At 31.6% G+C, this 27,288-nt stretch overlaps 3 protein-coding genes across 7 annotated transcripts in view; 2 read left to right on the top strand and 1 right to left on the bottom strand.

Moving 5' to 3' along the window:
- Window positions 1–1,494, bottom strand: part of LOC115884312 (protein spinster-like) — a 67,193-nt gene extending 65,699 nt beyond the window's left edge. For 2 of the 3 annotated variants that reach the window (XM_030902852.1, XM_030902853.1), the window contains exon 1: window positions 925–1,141. In XM_030902852.1, the coding sequence (XP_030758712.1) occupies window positions 925–1,141 (217 nt within the window). Of the gene's footprint in view, window positions 1–924 lie in introns of all 3 variants that reach the window. The other variant, XM_030902851.1, reaches the window with a different exon arrangement.
- On the top strand, window positions 647–11,565 carry LOC115884315 (NADH dehydrogenase [ubiquinone] iron-sulfur protein 3, mitochondrial-like). Of its 3 annotated transcripts, XM_030902858.1 has the most exons (5): window positions 647–705; window positions 2,585–2,774; window positions 8,419–8,596; window positions 11,096–11,255; window positions 11,351–11,565. In XM_030902858.1, the coding sequence occupies exons 2-5, from the start codon at window positions 2,769–2,771 to the stop codon at window positions 11,496–11,498; spliced, it is 492 nt and encodes a 163-aa protein (XP_030758718.1). In that variant the 5' UTR covers window positions 647–705; window positions 2,585–2,768; the 3' UTR covers window positions 11,499–11,565. The 3 variants fall into 3 exon arrangements, with proteins under 3 accessions (XP_030758718.1, XP_030758716.1, XP_030758717.1); XM_030902856.1 differs by lacking the exons at window positions 647–705; window positions 8,419–8,596; window positions 11,096–11,255; window positions 11,351–11,565 and adding exons at window positions 4,894–5,071; window positions 6,578–6,737; window positions 6,835–7,049 and having other exon boundaries at window positions 2,484–2,774; XM_030902857.1 differs by lacking the exon at window positions 647–705 and having other exon boundaries at window positions 2,495–2,774.
- Window positions 11,566–14,952: 3,387 nt separating this feature from the next.
- LOC115884348 lies at window positions 14,953–26,078 on the top strand. The gene is made up of 9 exons (XM_030902906.1): window positions 14,953–15,370; window positions 15,430–15,626; window positions 18,251–18,418; window positions 18,803–19,000; window positions 19,126–19,266; window positions 19,417–19,549; window positions 19,669–19,821; window positions 22,158–22,271; window positions 25,783–26,078. The coding sequence occupies exons 1-9, from the start codon at window positions 15,133–15,135 to the stop codon at window positions 25,884–25,886; spliced, it is 1,446 nt and encodes a 481-aa protein (XP_030758766.1). The 5' UTR covers window positions 14,953–15,132; the 3' UTR covers window positions 25,887–26,078.
- Window positions 26,079–27,288: the final 1,210 nt, after the last annotated feature.

The following is a 27,288-nucleotide window of genomic DNA, read 5'->3' as shown; positions in this document are numbered from 1 at the left end:
ACCTTTTCTTACCCCCTCTATAGACGAGGTGTGAAATTTTGCATATCCTTTATAAGTTAAATATTATACTCTCGTATTAATCTGGCAACACAGATAGTAAAGGTAATTTAGAAAAAGAAGCCACAAAGAGAGATATAGGCATCCCCTAAAAATATACCGGGTGGTACATCGAATTTGGAAACATGGGAAATCTCATGCAAACTTTGAACTGTCCAAATATTATCTCCTCTGCAAGGTTTATCAGAAAAATTAACCGAAAATATATCAGATATACTGCCTATGATTTCCAGCATAGTAGTATTTTATCAAGACTCAATTGTGTAGCTCACAATACCTAATAACAATAAATTATTAATTAGTGATAAATATTAAAATTATTACATTTGCCAGTAACAAAATCATAGGTTGACAACTTAAGGTATGTTGGCATTAGTCTGGTTTTGCATTGTTATCTGTTCACTTACTACAATGTTGTTTAAAAATAGTCTTCCAAATTGTAAGTTGTACATAATCAAATCAAATTCAATACTTGATATAAAATTTGAAAACAACTATACACTTCTATATGAGTTAATGGATAATAGATAAGATTAAAATAAATCTACACACGAGTGTTTAAAAATGACAGTTTTTATAAAACAGTAAACAAAAACGGTTTGAGAATGTATTTGCAAAAAACTATATGACATTCGATGAAAAGTGAAGGTAAAGTAGTACTGTTAGTGGGTTAATAACATTTGGAATTTGATAAGTTTAGGCGCAATGGTAAATTATTCATGTAATTATTTAAATTTTCGTTTACACAAAACAACCGAACTTGTTCTAAATAGAAAGTTTAGGTCGAAAAAACTCTGACATTCACGGAAAGTGAAGGCAAGTTAATTGTTAATTAGGTTAATAAAACATGGAATTAATTAACATTACCTGCAACGGTGAATCTATCCATATAATTAATTAAATTTACGTAACACAGAACACCAACCGATACCCATTCGATAAATTTCACGTCTTTCCACGATCTTTCTTTCTCGGCATTGTCCTCACTTTCGCGCACCAATTCCGCCTGTGAATTGTTTTGTTCCATGATGTTGAGAGTTTTTAATACAATTTTCGAACTTTTTTCTAGCGCTTCTGACGGCATTTTGTCGGCAAGTTATTATCGCACGTTGGGCGCCCGACCGAATGAAACATATTTGAAATTCGTTCCATGTTGGCGCTCCAGGACCTACGCATGTGCAACGAATATCACCTGATGCACACGACTGACGTCACCGTTGGACCTTTGTTATTCCCTTTCTCTCTGTTGCGATATAAATAAACCCTTTGGGATTGTTTAAACTAATACCGTACACTATTTTTACCGGTGTCACGTTGTGTATATACCTTGCCAAAAACAAAATATCACAATCACGAACTTCAACAATTAACGCAAACCGGATGAAACAGCTGCGTTAGTAATCAAATTTTTATGCAAGAGAAAATTGACAGGAATGACAGAGATGACGAATGCAATAAACAGATTGACAGATTTTCCAAGTTTCACGTTAGATGGCGCAAGGAAAATGTATCTTTGGTTGCATATATTTTATAATTCATTAGTCTATTTGCAATTTATTGATATTTATAGTGGTTAAAATAGCTTTATAGTGCTATTACGACCATTTAATCACTGATATTATACCAAATCTCGATATTTTCTGCCAGTTATCAGAGATACCACATCGTATACTTTTCTGTGCCATCTGTGTATAAGGCGAGACACTATCCATCCATGTTTCTCAAGAAAGGTTTCTTTTAATATTTGAATATAAAAATGTGAAATATTTTCAAATATAATTAAATAGGTACAGTTTATAACTGTATTTGGAACGACTATAAACCTATATTTCAATTTTTAAAATTATTTATAAAGGTTCTTTGTATTGATAAAGGTATAATAACTTTATTTAGCATTTTAGTATTCTTGACAATTTGGCGAAGGGAATATTCAGAAATTTATTTATATAAATATCACTTAAATAAAAAATTAAAAAAATATTGGATATTATATTGGATGTATTAAAAAAAGTATTGGATGTGTGTATTCTTGAATGTACCTATTGAACTTTCACCAGTACACTGTTACACTGGTTAAGTGTTTCTTTGCCAGCTACACTTGTAAATTGTTAATTAATCATAATGAAATAGTTAATAAAATGTAATATTATTTATTTTGAAAATTAAATACGATCAGTAGTTCTATGATTAAGAGGGCCTTAGCTTGGACAATTAAAAAAATCTAAAATTAATTTTTGCTTTTTTATTTAATGGTTAATTTTCATAAGAATTTTGTTCATCTGTCGTCATACAAAGCATGCTTGACTCTTGACTGTATAAATCTTTTTGGTAATATTGTATATTTGAAATAAACTTTTCTGATAAAGAAATATACTTACCTAGATATTGAAAAAGGTAATACATGACATAAATACCACAACAATATATTTAATAATATGTCATTTTTAAACATATATGTATTTGAAATGTTTAAAAAAACTTTCATAAAATATCTCAGACCTTTAGCGACAAATTTTCGAATTTCTAGAGCCTCTAGTAGTGATTTGTGCCCACCAAAAAAATATGACAAAAAACCGTATGACGCATCGGATCAATTGAAAGAATTTGGAAAATATGTGGCAGAATGTCTGCCAAAATACATAGAACAAGTTAGATTTAATTACTGTAAAGAACTAGAATTATTGGTAGTACCAGAAGGGTTAGTTCCTGTAATGCAAGTAAGTTTGGTGTATTTAATTATGATATACAGGGTTGTTCACCACATACGACACGGGGTATTGTAGCTAAACGATTAAAAGAAAATGCATTTTCTACGAAAACTTGAAGAGATAGGTAAAGAATTGTATAATAAAATTTGATAGACAATTAAATTGTGCATATGATTCATGTAAAATATACAGGGTGTTCCGTTTAAATTAAACAAGTTATTGCCGTTTAAAGCTAGTAATTATTTAATATAAATTTTTGGACACTCTGTATAAGATAGTAACATTTTTATTATTGCAACACAATATCTGATCAATAAATAATCTTCAGTAAATATTTAGTATTAAGAACTTGGATACCCTTGGAGAAATGAAGCCTTAAAATTTTTACTGCAATTTCATAAAATCGAAAATATTTCAAAAATGGTAAGGTTTAAGTATGATAAACCTTAATCAAATCTACCTTTATTTTAATCGTAGAATCTAAAAATAAAATAATATACAGGGTGTTTCATTTGAAAAAATACAACTATAATAATTTTTGCTTATTTGTGACACTTTGTATCTTGTAAAAATATTTTTAAATTGTAGCTCTAATAGTCCTTCAACGAACCCAAAACTTACAATTTGTAAAAATCTAATCGTTTAGCTACAATACTCCCCAAGTAGCATTTTCACGACTTGCGACCACATGTTTACTAAACACAACGTTGGATTAGTTACAAAAAATAGTTAGCTCCCTACCTTGGGTATTAAAATAAATTTAAACGTTTTTATAACGTTGTGCCGACGTTGGACTAGTACTACAGCAAAGTAGAAGCTTCTGCGACGTCGAATAAACGTTGTCTTGTAACCTTTTTTGCTTAAGTGATCTTTAGGTGATTTGGACAACGTAGTTACAACGTTGGATAATATAGAGTTTTCCGACGTCAGTTTCAGGACCTATTCCAACGTTATGCAAACGTCGTCTGTTTTACTAATTCCAACGTTGTTTAGATTTCCTTATTCTTACGTTGGTAGGACGTAGAGTCACTACCTTTTTGCAACTGTATTGAACCATAACCTTAAATCTTAAATTTTCAATTCATTGTTCTGTTCAGTCAGACAGTTCAGTGCTGTTTTTGTTTTTATAAAAAAAAAACTTAATTAAAATGGGACATAAGAAAGGTACATATAAAACTAAATTTAAATATACATCGACATATATTACCGACACTTCCTCGTTTATTTAGATTATAGAGGGCGGCACAAGCTAGACTCTAGAATGACTAAATTAGGCAATCTTGCGACTAGTATACTACCTGTTAAGGCCGAACTGCGACTTTATTAGTCCAGTATGCGACTACTCGAACTACTCCATCTTAATCTCCAAAACAACAAAGTTAAAGCCGCCATGTTGTTAAATAAGAAAATGTTTCGTTCTTAAAATAGCAATTCCTGCTTTTTGAATACATTAACTTGAAATATTTGACCCTAAAAAATACGCGGAAACAATTTTTTCGAATGCGAATAAATTATTCTCATTTTACTAAAAAAAAAATTCAAGAAAATTTTTAAAACTTCTTTAATTTCAAGGCCCATTAGTATTTTTTAAAGTAGAAACAATACATTTATCAATAAAGTTGTTTGCGTTTAACTTTTTACCTTGGGTAACGAGTTACAGAGTCGGTTAAAGTGTTTCAATAATTATGATCTTCAAACATCCTCCACACTTAAATACTTTTGTTTTGTTTTCCTTCACTGCCATCTGACATATGTCTCTAACTAAATCATAAAAATAATATTTTTACTATAATTATCCCAATTTAGGATAAAACGCGACTTAGACGCCATATTAGTTTTGTATTTCTATGAATTAGGATTTTAAACAACGTTGCAGTTTGTACTAAATTAGGCTTCTAGCCAACGTCCGTCGGTATCCAACGTCGTTTCGACCCAAAAATTATTCACCAAACTAGTGCAGACTAGGGTTGGCACGAGGTTGTGCCGACGTTGCGCCCCGACGTTTGGTCGCGTGACACAACGTTGTCCCGACGTCCAAATGCTGCTTGGGTCCCTGTATAAAAAAAAAGTTAAAACTACTACTGAACTTTTTTACTGTTGAAGATTTTCTAGTACAATTTTTTTTCAGTTTCTCAAAGACCATCACAACTCCCAAATGGAGTGTCTCATGGAAGTATGTGCGATAGATGTGCCCAGCAGACCATATCGGTTTGAAGTCATTTATAATCTGCTTTCATTGAGATACAATTCTAGACTTCAAGTTAAGACTTACACGGATGAGTTAACTCCACTGGATTCTGTTACAGGTATTTTCCAGATATTTCATTCCAGGTTCTTGGGGAGTGGAATGTTCCTTTTAAGGGCGTTCCAAGCTCCTGAGCTGAGAGTTCTAGAAGATACTGTTTCCGTCAATGATACGTGATGGAATCATCATTCTAATCATGGTCACATTGGCATACCCCTCTATAGGCTTGGTGCATTTCAGTTGATTCCAACAAATTCCGACCGCAGCGCTTCAACGGCAGAAATCAGAAATTATGAGTACCTACTTATTTCATGCCGCCGCACTATGAAGCTAATTTTTGGCCAAAATACATATTTAGACTCACTATATATGGACTTTTTTTGTAAGTGGAATGCAAGCAGATATACAAATGAAGAAGACCACATGTATATATTTTTGTTTAGTTTTCATTTTTATTCCTTATCAGCATTTATATTCAGAAGTTCTAGTGAAGTATTTGTGCCTATTCAGTTTTTGTTTATTAGTATTTTATTATTTTATTAAAAACACAAATTTACAGTCAGTATATTCCATTAAATGTAAGTTGTTTAATTTTGGCCAAAGAAGTAGCTTCTAGAAACCATAGTCCGACGTGTTGATCGCATTAAAATAATATTGAAATCGTGGTTTTGTCATAATATTTAAGTATTTTAGTTTTATGCTAGTGCAGTTATTAAGACTATAAAAAACTCAGGTACGAGGTTCGTGTGATATAACGCGGTTTTGAGTAGCAAAAAATAAGTGAAAAAGAATTCGAACTAGGCGTCGTGTTGTGTTGTGACAATTTATAATGTTAATTATAGAAGAATTATAAGAACGTTATTAGGGCGTTGTTTGGTGCAATAACATTCAATAACTCAACTTTCCCGGATATTCAACTCTCCCCAAACAACATTTTGTAGCTTTATAGTTTCTCACACCGATTTGGTCAAAAGCAAAAATGGATTCAAGCAGTTCGACGAAACAAGTGAGTAAACAAAGTGCTCGTTACATAATCAATAAATTAAATAGACATTTACTATGAGAGGATAAAATATAATTTGCAATATTGATGGTATACTTTTTTTCTAAATCAACTAGTGATTAAATATTTTATGAACATCTTCTAAAATTATAATTATGTACCTTTAAAAAATGTCGTAATACCCGGAATAGCCCCAATTATGCCCCACTAGCAAAACCGGTGATTAAAACTATGCTCGCTACCGTATTTGAACTCATCTAAAAAGTTTTTTAACTGCAATAATTAATTACAATACAAGTTAGTCCTTCTGAAGGTATCAAAATATTTACTTTTTTATTTTTATTTTTAGAATTTTCACAAATTATACGTTTTAACACTTTTAGAATAATTAAATAATAATTTTTTCGTATACTCGCTATTTAAACCCGTGTATTTGAATGTACTACTTGTTTACGATATTCTCCGATGGTGGCAGCACCGGCGGAGAATGCACCAAGCCTATATTAAATTATATTCTATACTTACTTATTAACTTATATAGTTTATTTTTTCTGGAAAAAATAGGAGTGTATAAGTCTGCCACCTGGTCAGAAAGAGAAGTATGGGATCTTCATGGTGTATTTTTTTCAAACCATCCTGATTTAAGAAGGATCATGACAGACTACGGGTTTGAAGGGCATCCCTTAAGAAAGGACTTCCCTATGAGCGGCTACTACGAATCTAGGTACGAACATACATTGGTATACTACAGGGTTTTCCAAAAAGTTGAAAAAAATATAAATTGCGTGTCTGTAATATTATTATAAATTATTGTTTTTTAGGTATGATGATATAAAAAAACGAGTAGTACTGGAACCAGTGGAATTTGCTCAAGAATTTAGACAGTTTGATTTGAATTCGCCCTGGGAAGAGTTTAATAAGTTTAAAATCAAGAATGTTCCCGTTAAAGAGGAGAAACCTCAAAAATAATTTATTTAATTTAGTATTTTAAGTATTTTTTTTTATATAGGTAAACTAATAAATTTTCTGTTAAATACCTAGTTTTTTCAGTTTAAAGTAAATCTGTTATATTATTCTTATATTTACATATTCATTCCCAATTTTTAAAATAAAATATTTTTCATACTTTCATTGATTCTTCATAAAAGTTTCTGCTTGTTCTATAACGATTAATTGATTAATCTCCCTTATACTTTTCAAAATTTCCATACTGTTTTAGACAAAAATAAGTAAGTGCTAATATTTTCAGGACTTGTAGATCTCGATAGAAGAAACATATTTTCTCTTCAAAATTTCCAAAAAAATATTTGTTGCTTAAACATATTGAGAACTGCTGCATTTTTCTGGGTTTTCTTTCTTGTAAATTTAATCTACTACCTATGTTGCCACATTATCAAGAAGTTGTGTTTTTTAACTAAGACCTTTTTCATAAAATTACAAACTTTCAAAAATTTTGGGGTCGAAATATACTACCCCTAAAAATATTTGCACTTATCTAAGGCTCACCCTGTATAGTTGAGTTTTTTGTATATTCATATTTTTTTGCTGCAATTCTTATATCTAAGAATCAGCTGCCAAAATCATATTATATGTACTTTAGGTGATTAGTACTGATATATTCACAAATAATGACTTAGAAAACAATAATAAAGTATCAAAAAATATAGCGAAAGAGCTTATTATGAATTAGTTACAAAAAATTTAAGTTTCATACCAACATTTAAGATGATTAAATGCTTAAATCACAGCCTACTTATAACCAGCCTGTCGACTTAATGCTCATTTATATTTGTCACTTTTATTAATCATCTTAGAGGAATCTCATCCAAAGTGATAAGTGTATAGATTGCCTCTAATTTTTGTTTCATCCAAAGTCGTTTAAGTGAAAAATCATATCAGACCTTTTTTGAAGACCGTTCAATTTCTTACAAGAATATGTTTTGATTTTTTTCCCATAGCAACTGCTAAAATTGCCTTATCTATCAAAAATAGCACTTTAACCGCAAAGGTAGATTAAATGATATTTTAACAGCGAGGATAGGTTAAAAACTTTATTTCTTCTGTGTCCTTCCATTTTTGAAAATTTTTGTATTCCTTTTCATAAGTTATTCGGGATTTAGTTTGTATTTCTGGTAAATTAGGTTTAAACAACGTTGCACTTTGTACTAAATTAGGCTTCTAGCCAACGTCGGTATCCAACGTCGTTTCGACCCAAAAATTATTCTCCAAACTAGTGCAGACTAGGGTTGGCACGAGGTTGTGCCGACGTTGCGCCCCGACGTTTGGTCGCGTGACACAACGTTGTCCCGACGTCCAAATGCTGCTTGGGACCCTGTATAAAAAAAAGTTAAAACTACTACTGAACTTTTTTACTGTTGAAGAATTTTAGTACAATTTTTTTTCAGTTTCTCAAAGATCATCACAACTCCCAAATGGAGTGTCTCATGGAAGTATGTGCCATAGATGTGCCTAGCAGACCATATCGCTTTGAAGTCATTTATAATCTGCTTTCATTGAGATACAATTCTAGACTTCAAGTTAAGACGTACACGGATGAGTTAACTCCACTGGATTCTGTTACAGGTATTTTCCAGATATTTCATTCCAGGTTCTTGGGGAGTGGAATGTTCCTTTTGAGGGCGTTCCAAGCTCCTGAGCTGAGAGTTCTAGAAGATACTGTTTCCGTCAGTGATACGTGATGGAATCATCATTCTAATCATGGTCACATATTGGCATACCTCTGTATAATTTGGGAAGATGTTCATAAAACATTTATCACTAGTTGATTAAAAAAATATACCATTAATATTGCACACACACAAATTATATTTCATCCTCTCATAGTATATGTCTAAATATTTAATTTTTTGATTATATAACGAGCACTTTGTTTACTCATTTGCTTCGTTCATCTGCTTGAATCCATTTTTGCTATTGATCAAATCGGTGTAAGAAATTATGAAGCTATAAAATGTTGTTTTGGGAGAGTTGAATATCCGGGAAAGTTGAGATATTGAATGTTATTGCACCCAACAACGCTTTAATTATGCTCTCCTTTAAGCCCCATACTCACACTTCGCTCCTTCGTCCTTCCTCGCGTTATTTCGTCACTTCACTTCGTTCCTTCGTCCCTTCGCTTCCTTCTTTCGTCCATTGGATGCTTGGAAATTAGTCGATTATGCAACAACACACCACAAAATATTTTTAATATAGCTGCTACATGTTTATTACGAAATATAACCTCTAAAAATTTTAAAAAATCCGAAAGGCGCATAATTTTTATTTTATAAAACTGCAATTCTTTGTCGTGTCAAAAATAAAAATTGAATTTTAATAATATATATTTTTTTCTAATAAATCCGAATATTTCAGTATCATGTACAAGGTATATCAGTATGAATGTACAAGGCGAGTCTACAATAGAGTAAAGTTTATTATGTAATTTATATCGAAACTATGAAATATGACATACTAATTAAACGTTGATGTCAATCCCCATTTCTTCAGATATTTTTGTAAAGGCATCATGCACACGGAGGATACCCTGATTTTGTTTTGTTCTACCTATTGAGTACTTACCCACCACCCGTGTCTCGTTTTTCAGGTAGAATGCAGTGAGGAAACTAGTTCTTCGTTGGGAGCTGTCTATTTCGAAAAATTACTCAAACTTATGTTCTTTTTTTTAAACAGGACACTCTATATATTATTTTTTATTTGCTTTGTTATGAGCTTTCTAAAATTATAATATACTCTATATTTATTTATTTAGGTACTGCTAAACTGCTAAACGGCTCTTATTTTATTTAACTTAGTTTTACCAGATAATTTTGCTTTGCATCGTGATATTTTGATAAACTACACGGAAACTGAACTTGCGCTGCTTTTAAATAACATGCCAATAACCAACATTTTACGTCGAATAAATTAGTTGATTGTTTTGATTACCTAATTTAAACCGGCCGACTATGTAATAAAGTTAAATAATGCATTTTTACCCCGTTTATGAAAATAAGTATTTTAGAAAGCCCATAACAAGGAAAATAAAATAATATACAAAATATCGCATTTAAAAAAAACATATAAGTTTTAGTCAATTTAAAAAAGACAGATTCCAACGAAGAAATAGTTACGTCACTGCATTCTACGTGAAAAACTGTACGGGAGACCGTTCTCACCTTTTGGATAAGTTATGATACAAAGGGGATCGAAAAATGCAATAATTTCAGATTCGCCCTGTATTTTAGAAAGTAAGAGACTAGGACATATCTGTATGTAGCATCTTTAGTTTCATAAAAAAGTAACAACGTAATGTGAAAACCGCATCTTTGTATCTCGACTCGTAAACGAGAAACCCTGCAAAACACACGAAAATGGGACACCCTGTACAGACGTACTGCCAAATCAAGAAATCAACTACGAATGAAATCCAAGATCGATTTATATATTTTATATATTTTAATATTTTCTTGTGTTCGTGATAATTCCTTTGCTACTTCGTCCAAAAACCGACAGTACGGGGAAGGAGCGTTTCAAGGTAGTAAACGGACGAAGGAGCGTTTTGACGAAGGAACGAAGGAACACACAGTCGCATAAAATCGACATTTCCCATAGTAAATATAAGATTTTTGGAGGAAGGGACGGCGACGAAGGAAGGAAGTGAAGTAGCGAAGTGTGAGTATGGCGCTTTACGCGTTAACATTTTTTTGGTCAATTTTATTAACATTTGAAATTGTCACAACACCATAAGACGCCTAGTTCGAATTCTTTTTCATTTATTTTTTACTACCCGAAACAGCGTTACATCACACAAACCTCGTATCTGAGTGTTTCCTAGTCTCAATAACTGCACTAGCAAAAAACTAAAATACTTAAATATTATGATAAAACCCCGATTTCAATATTATTTTAATGCGATCGACATGACGGCGGCGTGAACTATATATTGATAATTTCTGAATTCTGCCGTAGAGTGAGCTGCGGTCGGAATTTGTTGAAATCAACTAAAATGCACCAAGCTTATATTAAATTATATTCTATACTTACTTATTAATTTATATAGCTTATTTTTTCTGGAAAAAATAGGAGTGTATAAGTCTGCCACCTGGTCAGAAAGAGAAGTATGGGATCTTCATGGCGTATTTTTTTCAAACCATCCAGATTTAAGAAGGATCATGACAGACTACGGGTTTGAAGGGCATCCCTTAAGAAAGGACTTCCCTATGAGCGGCTACTACGAATCTAGGTACGAACATACATTGGTATACTACAGGGTTTTCCAAAAAGTTGAAAAAAAAAATTTACGTGTCTGTAATATTATTATAAATTATTGTTTTTTAGGTACGATGATATAAAAAAACGAGTAGTACTGGAACCAGTGGAATTTGCTCAAGAATTTAGACAATTTGATTTGAATTCGCCCTGGGAAGAGTTTAATAAGTTTAAAATCAAGAATGTTCCCGTTAAAGAGGAGAAACCTCAAAAATAATTTAATTAATTTAGTATCTTAAGTATTTTTTTTTATATAGGTAAACTAATAAATTTTCTGTTAAATACCTAGTTTCTTCAGCTTAATGTAAATCTGTTATATTATTCTTATATTTACATATACATTCCCAATTTTTAAAATAAAATATTTTTCATACTTTCATTGATTCTTCATAAAAGTTTCTGCTTGTTCTATAACGATTAATTGATTAATCTCCCTGATATTTTTCAAAATTTCCATACTGGTTTAGACAAAAATAAGTAAGTGCTAATATTTTCATGGCTTAATCTCGATAAAAGAAACATATTTTCTCTTCAAAATTTCCAAAAAAAATATTTGTTGCTTAAACATATTGAGAACCGCTGCATTTTTCTGGGTTTTCTTTCTTGTAAATTTAATCTACTACCTATGTTGCCACATTATCAAGAAGTTGTGTTTTTTAACTAAGACCTTTTTCATAAAATTACAAATTTTCAAAAATTCTGGGGTCGAAATATACTACCCCTAACAATATTTGCACTTATTTAGACTCACCCTGTATAGTTGAGTTTTTTGAATATTCATTTTTTTTTGCTGCAATTCTTATATCTAAGAATAAGCTGCCAAAATCATATTATATGTACTTTAGGTGGGTTACGAAATAAATGAACTAGCTCTACTGATATATTCACAAATAATGACTTAGAAAACAATAATAAAGTATCAAAAAATATAGTCAAAGAGCTTATTATGATTAAGTTACAAAAAATTTAATTTTCATACCAACATTTAAGATGATAGCTTAAATCACAGCCTACTTATAACCAGCCTGTCGACTTAATGCTCATTTATATTTGTCACTTTTATTAATCATCTTAGAGGAATCTCATCCAAAGTGATAAGTGTATAGATTGCCTCTAATTTTTGTTTGATCCAAAGTCGTTTAAGTGAAAAATCATATCAGACCTTTTTTGAAAACCGTTCAATTTCTTACAAGAATATGTTTTGATTTTTTTCCCATAGCAACTGCTAAAATTGCCTTATCTATCAAAAATAGCACTTTAACCGCAAAGGTAGATTAAATGATATTTTAACAGCGAGGATAGGTTAAAAACTTTATTTCTTCTGTGTGCTTCCATTTTTGAAAATTTTTGTATTCCTTTTCATAAGTTATTCGGGATTTAAATGGAGGTAGTTTGGATATGGCCTTTGTCGTCTCAGCCCGAATATCTGTTGGTAATTTACTTATTTCGTTTTGAGCCATTTCTGGCTCCAATTCAATCAGCAATCGACACGAAAGAGAATTAAAAAATATTGACTCAAAACTGACAACTAAAGAGACGGCTTTATTTATTTGTCAAATTACATAGAAACCAACGCCAACCCAGCACAATATTTTTTCTAATCGTAATAAATTTTTGAAATCTTTGAATAAGAAGACTAAGGAAGCAGCATATCAAAAATCTTAGGTACACCGCGATGGGCCTCAAATATGGCCGACTTAAATTCCGGTTTATCAGTGTCGTTCTAATTTTATTTAAAAAATGTAAAACTATGATGTAGGGTAGACGTGGGGTAGACTCAATAATTTGTTGTTTTATTTTACGTTGTGAATAAATGTTGGTAGTTATTAAAATTGTTATAAAAATATATAATTCTGATAAAAATAGATAAGTTATAGTAAGTATTTATTAACACAAACATCCGATACGCTACTGAAGCAGGTAAGTCAAATTAACGTATCTAAATTCTTTGAAATCTAATCTTTGACAAGTAATAAATAAAAGCTAAAATGCAAAATAATATATAATTTAGTTAATTTAAGTGAATTTTATAAATGATCGGTTTACTACACCTACAGTACGTCTGTCCGTTCTGTGGCTACGGGGTATCCGTGAGAGGGAAAACGATATTCTCTCGATGTTTTTCGTAAAAAATTAGACGACGCGTCCCATCAATAAAAATTCGACAAATTTGCAAGTAGCCAATAAAATGAGTGGGCGGAGCGATTTGCGGTGACGTACTCGTCAAGTCGACGTATAAAATATATTGCTGTTTATTTAAATGTTTTTTGTCCGCATTCCTTTCATAGACACATATCCAGCAGACGAACTGTAAGTAGAGGTAGATGGCTGATTCTGCGCCAGTGGCGGTGGCGGTGACGCACTGCACATGCGCTATGAGGAGGGGCACTAGGCATGCGCAAGAAGGAGGGGCTGTCACCTGTCAAACGTCAAATCTGTCAAATGTCAAACGTCAAACCTGTCACCTGTCAAATGTCAAACATCAAATGCCATCTGTCAAAGGTCATCTGTCATACGTTAAACTCGTCATACGTCATCAATCAATCCTCTCTTATGTTATATACAGGGTGAATAAAAAACAAATACAAATTTTAATATACTAAGTACTTAAGTACGCAATACATTTACTTTTTGATATTTTGGCACAGGTACTAAATACTATTATCGTAGATGATACAAACATCATAATTATATACAAAAATAGGCCTATATATGAAATCACTGTAGGTTCTTCTTTTTCCTTATCCTTTTTACACGTCTGATTTTCCATAGTTGAACTATTGTTAAAATTGATGGGTAGTACCTGCCAATCGGATTGATCACCAACACTTCTATTTGAAAAGATTATCCTTATTTTATATTTTATACTCGTCTTATTCCTAGTATATTATATAGTCACTTACTAGAGAAAAGTTGTTCCATTATTTCACTCAATTTTTGCCGAGATCTACCGCACGCTACACAACTATTTTAGAGTCTTTTTCGATAAATCGCGATAGTGTCACTGTTAATTTAAGTTCTGCCACAATTTCCATCTAGGTTTACTACCTTTATACAACTATCAGTAGTAGAATAAATAATAAATAGCATAAAATAAGCCCCGTAAAGAGTGACAAATCCACAAAATTTCAAATCAAATTCAAATGTGTCAAATGAATCGTCAAACAGAACTGTCAAGGATCCCCACCCTAGAGTGCTTTTATGGTGCTTTTTCCGCCCACCATGCATGAATACATGGATAGCATTATGCTCCTTCCTTAGTCTTCTTATTCAAAGTTTGAAATAATAATTTCTGATTTTTTTTTAACGTAACTCGCTATTGAAAAAAATATTGTTTCATACACGACGATAAAATTGCATTATCATCTCCCTAAATTAATTCACTCCCGATTTCATCGCTCGTGAATTAATCTTTTGGGTCGTCGATAAAATACCATTTTATCGTCTTGTATAAAAAATAATTATTAAAAGAAATGTTCAAAAAAATATGTTTCCCGTGTTTAAATGGAAAATAGAAAGAGCTCAAACATTACCAGAATTTTTTCATGGTAAGTAAATTTTTTTTGTCGCACCCTAATGATTAAACTGGATGATTTCATTTCTGAGTGATTTTTGAAAGGGATCTTTTAATCACCTTTCGACCAATTAGTTTTAAAACCAGGTTTAAACCATTTTTGACATTCGATCAAAAAGGATAACGTCAAAACCATTCAAAAGTCGAATTATCAAAACAAATAGACATGAACGACCATTAAATTTATACAAGTATTTTCTAAAATTTCTACATTTCAAATAAAAAAATAAAAGCACTATAAACATCACTCGAAAAATTTGAAAAAAAGGGAAAAAAGATGGATGAATCGGAAGAAATCAACGATGAGAGTGACCACGAGGTGGACAGTCCCAGTGGGTACTATACCCGAGCCAAAAGAAGGAAACTTTCTGAAAAATACAGTGATAAAGAGCAATGCTCTACCAGTCAGCTGCTCTATCGCAGCACTGAGCTTGGAAAGAGGAAGAACCCTATCATGTTTGTGCCTACAGAAGTACTACAAAATATATTCAAACGTATTTCATATCATGAATTAAGTACTACATAATTTCCATGCAAAGTACAGGTTTAAATGATTAAAGAAATTGAATTTTAGGTACCAAAATTCGTCTGGTTAATAGAAGATTCAAGACTGTTGCAGAAGATATGTTAAATATCGGTTTTAAATGTTTGGAGAAGAAAATACAGAATCTTATAAGGATGACGGATATAAGCTTGGGATATACCAGAGATGACATGGAAATTAAGTGCATTTCAAAATTATTGTGTATGTTAGAAATTTTAAATTTACAGGTAACGTTAGACTGTATACAGTTTCTAAGTTTTTTATTATGATAGACGTACCTACAGAGAGTGTCTCATAAATAAAATGCAAGTATTTTGAGGGAGTTATTTTAAAAATGTACACAAAAAATAATGCTGACATTTTGAGAACCGCCGGCATCGAGGCCCTGCAGTGGGATTCTGTAAACTCCGTAGCAAGAAATTTCCTGTCTAGCCTATGTTATTTGTAGACGATTGATGAGTCACTAGACAGGAAATATGTTTACAGAATCGCTAGCCTGTGTTGCCAAATGATCAAATTGAAAATGCTTTCGAATATGTCAATAAAATAATTTGCAACAATTATTGTTAAGATTTATTTTTTCAGTTTGCTTTAAAATATGTGCCTGTATAAATGTATCAGTGTGTGTTAAAAAATACGTACAATGCGTCTTATAATCTCTTATAATTATTACCACTAACTTAATCAAATTTAATTTTGGTAATTTATTGTGTAGAAAATTAAAATTACTCTATACTTACAAATAATAATAAATAAATAAATAAATGCCTTTATTGTCAAAAAATTTTTCAATTTGTAGACAAAGGTAAACTAACAAACAAAGTAAAAAAACAAGGTACACAAACAAACAAACAAAAGATAATACAAAACATTATACAAATAATATTGTCAGTTTTATCTTATTGTTTAAAATAAACAATATGTGGATATGAAAAATAAATCTTATTTTTTACATGATTTCAAATGGCAGGTGATTGTGCATTTTTTTCGAGTTGTATAATATTGAACTTTTAACTAACTCTGAGCGTGGGGTAGGTAGATAAAGATCTTGCTCCGCGTTCCTGAGTGGATAAGCGTGAGATGGCCTTTCTTGAGAAGCTGATACATGTTTACGGATTAGGCAACGGGTTCAAATATAAATAAGGAAGGAAGAGTCAATATTTTTAATTCTTTAAAAAAGTCCCGGCAATGAGTTCTGCTGTTTAGTCCCAGTGAATATCGAACAGCTCTCTTCTGGAGCTTGGAAATGCGGTCAAATTGAGTCGCACAACACGTACCCCAGAATGGAAGGGCATACCTGAGGTGCGACTCAAAAAGTGCATAATAAACAGTTCTAGCCACTGACAAGTTAAGCTCCTTAGAAACAGACCTTAATGCAAAACAGGCAGAGCTCAATTTTTTCGACATAGCTTCGATATGTATATCCCATTTCAGAGAATTGTCCACAACAAGCCCTAAGAATTTTACAGATTTTACGACGTCAATGGTGGTGTTGTTAAGTACAAAAGGCTGCAACGAGTTTTTATACGACAAAGCTTTAGTTTTAGATATGTTGAGATCAGGAGGTTCGAATCGCACCAAGATTTAATGGTGATTAAGTCATTTGATACAATCCTATGAAGTGCCGTGATGTCCTTGTTGCTCCAAGTGAAGCTAGTGTCGTCCGCAAAAAGACATATTTTGCCACTGATGTTTATGTTAGCAATGTCGTTAATAAAAAGAAGAAACAAAATAGGGCCTAGTACTGAGCCTTGTGGTACTCCACATTCTATTGGCTTGTTAGAAGACAACGTGGTATCCACCCTCACAAGTTGACTTCTGTTGCTCAGATACGATTTAAACCATTCGAGAGATAATCCCCTGAACCCATAGTGCTGCAGTTTATTAATTAAGCTCTTATTATTTACACAATCGAACGCCTTAGAAAAATCACAGAAAATTGTTGCTGTAGAATATTATAAAATTATTATAAACAAACAAATATATAGAATGGGGATGTTGTAGGAAGTGGCAACATTGCAAGGCTTTGACAACACTGTTAAATTTCAGGAGAATGAATCTAAATTGCACTAATTTTTTTTTTTAATTTGACAAAATTACAACATTATTTTAAGTGCCAAAAAAATGTCACGAAAAATTAAAATTTTTCATGAATAGCAAAAAAAATCTTAATTAACTTGTTTATGTAGTCAAAATATACCTGCACTCATTTAAAAAACACCCGGTATAATCTGTCTAGCGACGTAGAGAATATTGAGAAGCAAAATATTACTAATAAATTTAGCAAATAGAAAAATCAGAGATAATTATTTTTTATATGTACCCAATTTTTATAGATAAGATTTTCGTATTTTTAACAATAAAGCAAACATAAAACATAAAAGCAGTTAAATCAAAACTAACATTTTGAATTTTTTTTTCAATTTTTAAAGATTACAAAATAGGTCTGGCTTTCAAAATTCAATATAGAGGGTGTGTCTTAAATAATTGCAAATATTTTTACGGGAGGTATATTTCGACTCCATAAACACGTATATGAGGTTTTTTTTCAAAAAAATATTGAAAATTTTGAAAAAAAATCGATTTTTTTTTTAATTTTTGTTAAAAACACAATATCTTGATACTGTGACAACAAAGGTAGTAGATTAAGTTTACAAAAAAGAAACCCCAGAAAAAATCCAGTGGTTCTGAAAATTTAAAAAAAAAATCAATTTTCTCAATTGGACTTTTGAAAAACGGTAAAGAGAAAACGTGTTTCTTTTATCGAGATCTAGCTACCAGCCCCTAAAATATTTGCACTTCTTTAAAACTCACCCTGTATTGTTTACATAATTCTTATTTTTATTTTCAGTACGCCATCATTGTAGCAACCATTTGGAGGTACGTCTATAACGACTATTACAGGACACCACGTTTCTGCATGTATGCGGGACTCATCATCGATACACACGAGAGCTTCTTTTACAAGTTTTCTCACTGTCCATGTCAGTTATATGCCGCCCCTGTACTACGGGATTACGTAAGCTAAAACTAATACATTATGATCGAAAAAAAAACGGCGTCATAGACGGCTAGGGTATGACAATCGATGATAATTTTGGCGAGGTCAATCTCTAGACGTTATTTACTAAAAATTGACATAAAACTTGTTAAAAATTACTACTTTAAAGATTAAAAAAAGATAGAATGTTCCCAGACCCACAAATCCATTTCCAAAAAAAAATTCTCCAATTTTATACTATTTACATATGGTTGTCATTCTCCAGCCGTCTTCGACGCCGTTTTTTTTTTCGATTGTATGGTACTTTATACAAAAAAATAGTCTCGCACAGGGTGTCTCGCTAATTCTGCTTTTATTTTAAATCGATTTAAGACATGCTGTAAACATTAAAATAAATTCTAGTCCTTGCCGCAAGAAGTGATGAAGATCATCCAAATGACGAAATCATTTTGTGTACACTTTGACAAGACCAACGAGGAACCGTTAACCAATTCGTGTGTCTTGAGCGGTTGCAAGATACTGGATTTACTGGATTGTTCGAAATTTTGCGAGAGAATCGTACATTTTGAAAGAAAAACCGGTGATAATTTCTTTGCGAAGGTTGGTAAACGTGCAGCCATATTTTTTAATCCTGTTTACCAGTTTATTTTGCAGTACCATTACCAGTTTTCAATAATATTCGTTATTTACAAACATCAAAAATACATTTTTGATTATCTTTTTAGTACAGTTATTTTTTCAAAAACTCCTGGTTTGTTGCTATGCCAATACCCCCCACTAAAGACATGGAATGGTCTCAAAAACAAAGGATGATGCACATGAGACTGAGGAGGATAGTGCTAGCCCACAACGACATGTATTTGCAAGTAAAAAATAATATATAATCAAATTATTTTTATTATATTCATACGAATAGATTAATTTTTTTTCTTTAATAATAATTTGTTTTGGTTTTTCGTAAAACACACCTTTGGATACTTAAACCAGCTTTTTAAGATTATTTTTCTTTACTCTAGCAAGACCAATATCAAAGAGAGATTGCTCTAAGATACGACCACAGAACAAGTATCAAGAAACCAGGCAACAATGTTTACACAGGCTATGGAGACATCGAAGACAGATTTTTTTATTATGGCGTAATGAACGACGGTAATACCCTTGTAATACTAATCATTCTAAATAAATAATAATAATTGACAACCATATACTACAAAATTACGAATAAATATCATAAATCATTTAAATCGATTTTTTTTCTGTGGTTTTAGGTGCTTTTATTCAGAAGTTTCACCCCGATGAAGGCAACGAAGAACAAGATGACGAAGATGATATAAACGATAACCCTGTTCAAAATCGAGGAGATGTAGAATTGGTCAGGGTTAATTCTGAAGAAGATGTGTTCTACAGCTTGCCTTATTTAGGTATACATAAATCTACATTAAACGTTTGGCCATAGTATTATAAAAACTTTAAAACAATAATTTTTGTAACAAAATCTATCAAACTGTATCTATTAGTATTTTAATTTTATTTAAATAGATACAGCATTGTTTCTACTGCATAAACTAGCGGAAAATCAATAATATAATTTTAATAGCATGCAATATTTAAGTAATAAGCTTATAATTACGTTGTACATTAATATAATGCCATAAATTAGGTCATTTTAGAACCAAATTGCAGTATAATTTTGTCTAAAACTGGAAACTAACTTAATGAACATATTACACAAAATAAATTAACATAGTGCATTAATTATAGATTGTATTTTCTATCATTTTTTGGATGGAAACAACTCGTTGGACAGACACAAACTATTATTTAAAATAAATTTAAAATTCATTTGTCACATTATTTAACAACTGAGACTCATATACAAGAAAATTATGCATAAACTTTAAACAGTATTTTTTCAATAATATGCTGCTCTTCTATAGTTCATATCAAAACATTTTTAAGGAAGTTATGCATAAACTAAAATCAGTATCTTTTTCAGGGATCGATTATAATAAAATATTAACTGAATTTTAGTTGTCGCCCGGCGACGTAGGTTTCCAAACCCGACAGCGGTCGGTGGCAATGCTATGAAAGAAGCCGGCATCTTTGATTTTTTGCGGAGTCAGATATAGATAACGACACATTATTTTTTTTATTGAGGTGCTAGTATTTACACAGAAAATACATTATGAAGGGCGCTGTTGCCATATTTTGGTATTAGTTGATATTAGCAAAGAATATTATTGTTTGGCTTTAGTTAGTTAGGGATAGTATGTCTATATATTCTGCATTTTTTTTTATTAATATTCTGTTGTTACACTGCAATAATACTTGTTATTTTGGATGTAAGAAAATGATTTTTAATGTTTTTAAGCAAAGACTGGTTTAATAAATAATAATAACAGTAATAATTTGTTATACCTATTAACAACAAAATTTAAAATGATTTAATATAAATATTTTTTTTAAGTAGTAGCAAAATATAAACAACAAATTAGATGTCAAAATTATTTATATTAGATCCTATTTAAAAATAATATAGTCTCTAAATTTTTTGGCAACGTTGGTTTATTGAATAATAATAATTACAGAACTAATTTGTTATATTAACAACAAATTTTAAAATCATGAAATATAAACATTTATTAATTTTCTAATCATGCAGTGTAATGGAACGAAAATATAAATAAAAAATTAGAAATCAAAATTATTTATATTAGGTGCTTCATATTTCTATTTAAAAATTATATTTACTTTTACTGGCATTTACTTTAAAAAATAAATGAAATATTTCTTCGCAAAAAACTACATGTAAGAGAATTAGCATAAACAAAATACAAACATCGTTAATTTTTTTTTTAAATTGACACGTGTAAAACTTTCATTTTAATTTTCTCACCCCATAGTTTGAGTTCGATAACCATTTACTTAACCACATTACTTAAATATGATTATTAAGTTCAACTAATTCATATTATTAAAACATCTAAAATACAAATATGTATTTTTAAAATTAATTCATCTTATCTCTCTTAAAAATTGCTACTTCTCAAAATTTCCTATTAAAAAATAGACCATATACCATATAAAATTAAATAGTTGAAAGATCGGACTACGGAAAACCATACAAATTTTGGGAAAAATTTTGACCACCTGCACATGCACACAATCGTCAATAAATAAAATTAAAAAATAACTACTATTTTAGTATTTCAACTATTTTAATAAACGCAAAAATAGCACAGTATTTATACGGCGAAGTTATAAAAATTTGGAAGAACTAATAATGCACTGACGCATACAAAAATCAAACGAATACTCAATTTCATTTTTCATTTATCAAAAGCATTCGATAGTCGTGGCGCAACGATAACCATTTGGTCGCACGGCGAGGTTGTCACATATGCTTTAGTATACAAATGAATGAATGATTTTAAAATAAATGATCGAATAAAACCATTCGATAGTTGAAATCATTCATTCATTAACCATTCGATAGTCTAATTCATTCAATAGTTCCCATCGCTAGTATTTTCTATCATTTTTTGGATGGAAACAACTCGTTGGACAGACACAAACTATTATTTAAAATAAATTTAAAATTCATTTGTCACATTATTTAACAAGTGAGACTCATATACAAGAAAATTATGCATAAACTTTAAACAGTATTTTTTCAATAATATGCTGCTCTTCTATAGTTCATATCAAAACATTTTTAAGGAAGTTATGCATAAACTAAAATCAGTGTCTTTTTCAGGGTTCAGAGTGGATGTTACTGTATGTTGCTCTCCTATTTACGCACCTTTAAAATTCATGAAAACTCTTTCACACGATGATAGAAGGAAAGTTTCCAGAAAACATTCAGTAAAAGGTAATGCATTTTTTTTTAATGAATTCCTCTAATAGACGCGAGACCTTGTTGTTGGTGGGAAAGCTCCTAGTCAGAGGTGCTAGGGGGAATCTCCTTATCATGGCACTTTCATCTTGTCCTGGGCTGTAGTGTCCTGACTAGGGAATTCCATCAAAACTTATTAAGGTGCGTCCAGACCTGACGAGACGAGCGCGAGACAAGCGCGAGACATTCCAGATTCGTTAAGTATGGACGGGTCTCGCGAGAGCCTCTAACCGCGTACCGAAATATAACATTTTTTTAAACAAATTTAATTATTACAAAGTCTATTAATTTTAGATAATATCATATGCAAAAAAAGTTACCGAATTGTACGTAGAATCTAAATATAAAATAAAAATAGGGTATTCCTATTAAAAAAAATATATGTTATATCCGCAACACTTTTTTGAAGTACCCTGTATACTCCACAGTAATTTTAAAATGTGCTTCGACATATACAGAAAGGTCCACAGACTTCGAGACATAGGAAAAATCAAGTCCATTTAGCGTGTGTCGCAATTTTCACACCTTAAAAAATTAGGTTTTTTTATAGCTATAACAACTGCAGCGACTATGAAAAAAGCTGTGTGGTTTTCATAGAAAATAAGGGCACCTGTAATTCATCTGAGAATGTTATAAATCGCTAAAAGAGGTTTCAAATCTTTTGGATTTCTATTAATATTAAATAAATTTTATTAAAAATTGAACTAAAATTGTTAGTATCATTAAAAACAATTCAAATTCAAAAAATGTATCAGTCAAATTCCCTCATTTAAGGTGAGTATTAAAGTAAATATAAATACAGCTCATTCTAAGCTCTACTTATCTTTAAGAAAAATTTAAATCATTGGTGCAATTGGGCCTTAATGCCATTTCGAACGAATAATTAGTATTAATAATGTACATTATAATAATAATAAATTTTATATAATAGTGTGTATTAAAACAACTAAAATACTTTTAAATTGGTATTATATTAACAACTTTTGTTTTTTTTATCCAAAAAAAAAATAAATAAAAGTAACAAATTCCTCAATCAAAATATTTGTGGTCCTGAAAAGGACCTTTGTTTTCCCATGTTCGTCCAGGTAGGTAATGGGTAAACGTTAAACAAACAGGATAATGAAATTTAAAAAATTACAAAAATTGTTCAAAAATGCCTCCCTCTTGCATTAACATGCAAACGATCATAAAATCCTCTCCTCACATTGGATAACATATCAGAGGGGGACAGTGTCAAAGGCATTAAATATTTTCTGCCTTAACTGCACCAAGTTTTGAATTTCTTCATGGCCGTAAATTTTAGATTTTATGTACCCCCATAAAAATAAATAATTCACCGAGAGGTCAGGTGAAATTAAACGTCAGTCTAAACAAAACTGTCATTTTTGAAAACTTTGGACACACGCTAAATGGACTTGATTTTCCTATGTCTCGAAGTCTGTGGACTTTTCTGTATAACATTTTTTCTGCATAGCTTCATATTTTCTCACACCGATTTGATCATAAGCAAAAATGGATTCAAGCAGTTTGATGAAACAAGTGAGTAAACAAAGTGCTTGTTACATAATCAAAAAATTAAATAGATATATACTATGAGAGGAATTAAATAGATATATACTGGGAGAATTGTCAGATCAGGGGCTTGGAACACCCTCAAAAAGGAAATACCACTTCTGCAACTCCCAGTGGACGATATGCCAAGAACGTACAACTTTGACAAACATGTCAATGTAGTATTGAGCAATAAGAAGGATTGGGAGAGCGAAACGCTTGCCCAGCAGTTAAAAGACCATACCATAACTTGGTATACTGATGCTTCCAAAACCAATACGGGAACAGGGATCGGAGTGTTTGGGCCGAGAGCTAATTACTCCGAACCAATGGGCACTTACCCTAGTATCCTACAGGCAGAAATCTACGCTATCGAGAGATGCGTACAACTTATCTTAGATAGGAACTATCGGAAACAAGAAATAGCCATCTTATCTGATAGTCAAGCAGCGTTAAAGGCGATCAACTCAGTCTCAATCAATTCGAAATTGGTCAAAGAATACATAGAGAAGCTGAATAAATTAGGCAAAGAAAACAAAGTCCTCCTACACTGGGTGCCTGCTCACCAAGGGATAAAAGGCAATGAAAAAGCAAATAATCTAGGTAGAAAAGGAGCGAACACTCCACTAACTGGACCAGAACCGTTCTGCTTTCCAAGTGGTAACCAACTCAAGGAGGAACTCAAGAACTTGGAAGATTCCATCCGCAACCTGGAATGGAAATCTTGCAATGGTCTAGGACACTCGAAGAAGTTTCTGAGGGCTTATGATCAATAAAAATCACAGATCTTCCTAGGTCTGAGTAAGAACAATCTTCGGATTGTCACGGGGTTTTTAACAGGACACTGTCTCCTCAATGAACACCTCAGTAGATTGAAACTAAGAAGAAACGGCGAATGCAGATTCTGTAGGGAAGATGGTGAAACACCAGTACACCTCATCACTGAGTGCGCCGAGACGACAACCATTCGTGCCATGAATTTTGGTACGACTGATATTGGAGATGGAGAACTACCCTCTATAAAACCGTCCCAGATACTGGCTTTTGTCAAAGCCCTGGGACTGTATGATGAGTTATGATTCAAGAAAGGGGGACACAATGGATCTCTAAGGTCGAAGTGATTCCCCCTCCCACTCATTCTAAATTCTAAAATTCTACTATGAGAGGATAAAATATAAATTGCAATATTAATGGTATACTTTATTTAATCCACTAGTGATTAAATGTTTTATGAACATCTTCTAAAATTATAATTATGCACCTTTAAAAAATTTCGTTATAGCCGAAATAGCTCCAATTATGACTCTCCTAGCAAAACCGGTGCTTAAAAAAAAAATTAAAACTATGCTCGCTACCGATAGTTTAAAAACTAAACTAAACTAAAAAGTTTGTTAACTGTAATAATAAATTATAACACAAGTTAGACCTACTGAAGATATCAAAATATTTCTTTTTTTATTTTTATTTTTAGAATTTTTACAAATTATACTTCATAACACTTTTAGAATAATTAAATATTATTTTTTTTCGTACTCTCACTATTTAAACCCGTGTATTTGTAGGTACTAGTTATTTATGATATTCTCCGATGGTGGCAGCACCGGTACAAACATTTATTACTCTATCCGTTATCACTTAGCCATCGTTTGTTATATTCAATTGCAATTTAATATGTGTTTGGCTTCCTATCACTATGATCCAACATCCAACTCGCTTGTCTTGCGGCAGGCTTGCGTCAAAAAATGGATAAAAGATGCTCGCTCGCGTCTCGCTCTTGCCTTGTTCTCGTCTCGTTAGGTCTGGACGCACCTTAACGATGCCGGATGTTATCACTGGCGTTGTTTTTGTTAAAAACAGAAAATTCAAAATTATTTTAGTATTGATACAGAATCATTTTCTGTCACTTTCAAAATTAAGGTTATTATTATTGTTTCAGACGTTACGCATATCCACATGGATTTTGAATGTTTTGGTGCCCACTATGCGCGACTGCCCACCAGATATCAATACGTATTCCGACCCAGAAAGAAACCCAATTGAAATTGACCATTTACGTTTATTTACAAGGAGCTTTTTATTTATGGTGTCCTGCAGGGACAAATTTTAATCCCTTTAATTTCAGATTCGTTCAGACTGTGATATTTTTCATATTTACAATGTATTTTTCCTGCTTTTTTATTCTTTTCTTTTCTTTTCCATCAAATAAATGAATATTTTTTATGGTTATACTGGATTTGATTAACAGTAAATAATCTTAAATAAAAGAAAATTGGTATCATATTGAATCGCCTACAGTAATGGTTTAGGCTCAAATATAAAGCCTGGTTGATACAGTCAAAGTCTACTTGGACCAAATCAACCGGATGCTTATTATATAGTATAGGCAAAGGTATTATAAATAATACCTATACCGGGTGTGTCTCAAAAGTGGCTCACATAATTTTTTTTTATTTCGGTCATAAATGACCTAAATACAAAATATTTTCATGGTGTCTGCCTGTCTGTCTGTCCGTCTGTAACGCGATAACTCAAAAACCGCTGAACCGATTTTGACGAAATTTGCCACAAAAATACTGTGGCATCCGAGAATCTGGCCATTAGTTTTTGATGGGGGTTGGTAAGGGGATATGGGCGGGGGTTAAAAATTTAAAAAAATTGTAACTCCAAAACTACAGTAGCTAGCGAAACGCGGTTTTCAAATTAAGATTAGGAATAATATTTGCAACAAAATTTGTAATAACATCAAAATCAGTCAGAGTTGCAGTTTTCGAGATATTAACATATTTTAGTATGGGCGGCTATACGTGCCTCCCGGCGCCATTTTTTTTAGATAAAAAACTAGATTTGGTATGTTAGTATACGACATAAATTAGGATTGATTGACGTATTCAATTGTTTTTGGTTATTTCTTGTTTTACCGTAAATGACTACAACTTTTGATTTTTAAAGAAAACCCTCGGTATATTTTTACCTATTCTATAGAAAATGACACTCTGAATAGAATGGCATACCATATGTCAACTTTTGACGCTTTTCCAGTCTACTGACTGGAAATAGCCTGTCAGCGCTTAGTGTAAAGGAAACATTGAAATATTATCTTAAATTAATTATTGTTCCGTAACTACTACGGCTAAATAAAAAATATAACAAATACTGAATATTGCCGTTTACTGTTATACTATGTTAATTATAATGACATCTTATACTATCTTAATAATTGATTACCTCTTGGTATATTTAGGAGTAATGACTTTTTTAATACAGAATAGATTTAAAGTTGACATAACTTGTTAGCACCTCTGTTAGCACTCAGGTACAGAAAAAATAAACTGACGTCGAAGCCACTGGCCACTGTGGTCTTTCTTATCTGCATAAAAATATATTATGCTGTCTTAGTTTTAGTATAAAAATTTTAAAATGTCTGTCTTTCATAAAGAAATAT

This window comes from Sitophilus oryzae, unplaced genomic scaffold, assembly GCF_002938485.1.
Source record: "Sitophilus oryzae breed Bouriz unplaced genomic scaffold, Soryzae_2.0 scaffold_227_pilon_pilon, whole genome shotgun sequence".
NCBI classification, from domain to species: domain Eukaryota; kingdom Metazoa; phylum Arthropoda; class Insecta; order Coleoptera; family Curculionidae; genus Sitophilus; species Sitophilus oryzae.
This window is presented reverse-complemented; position numbering and strand designations above follow the sequence as displayed.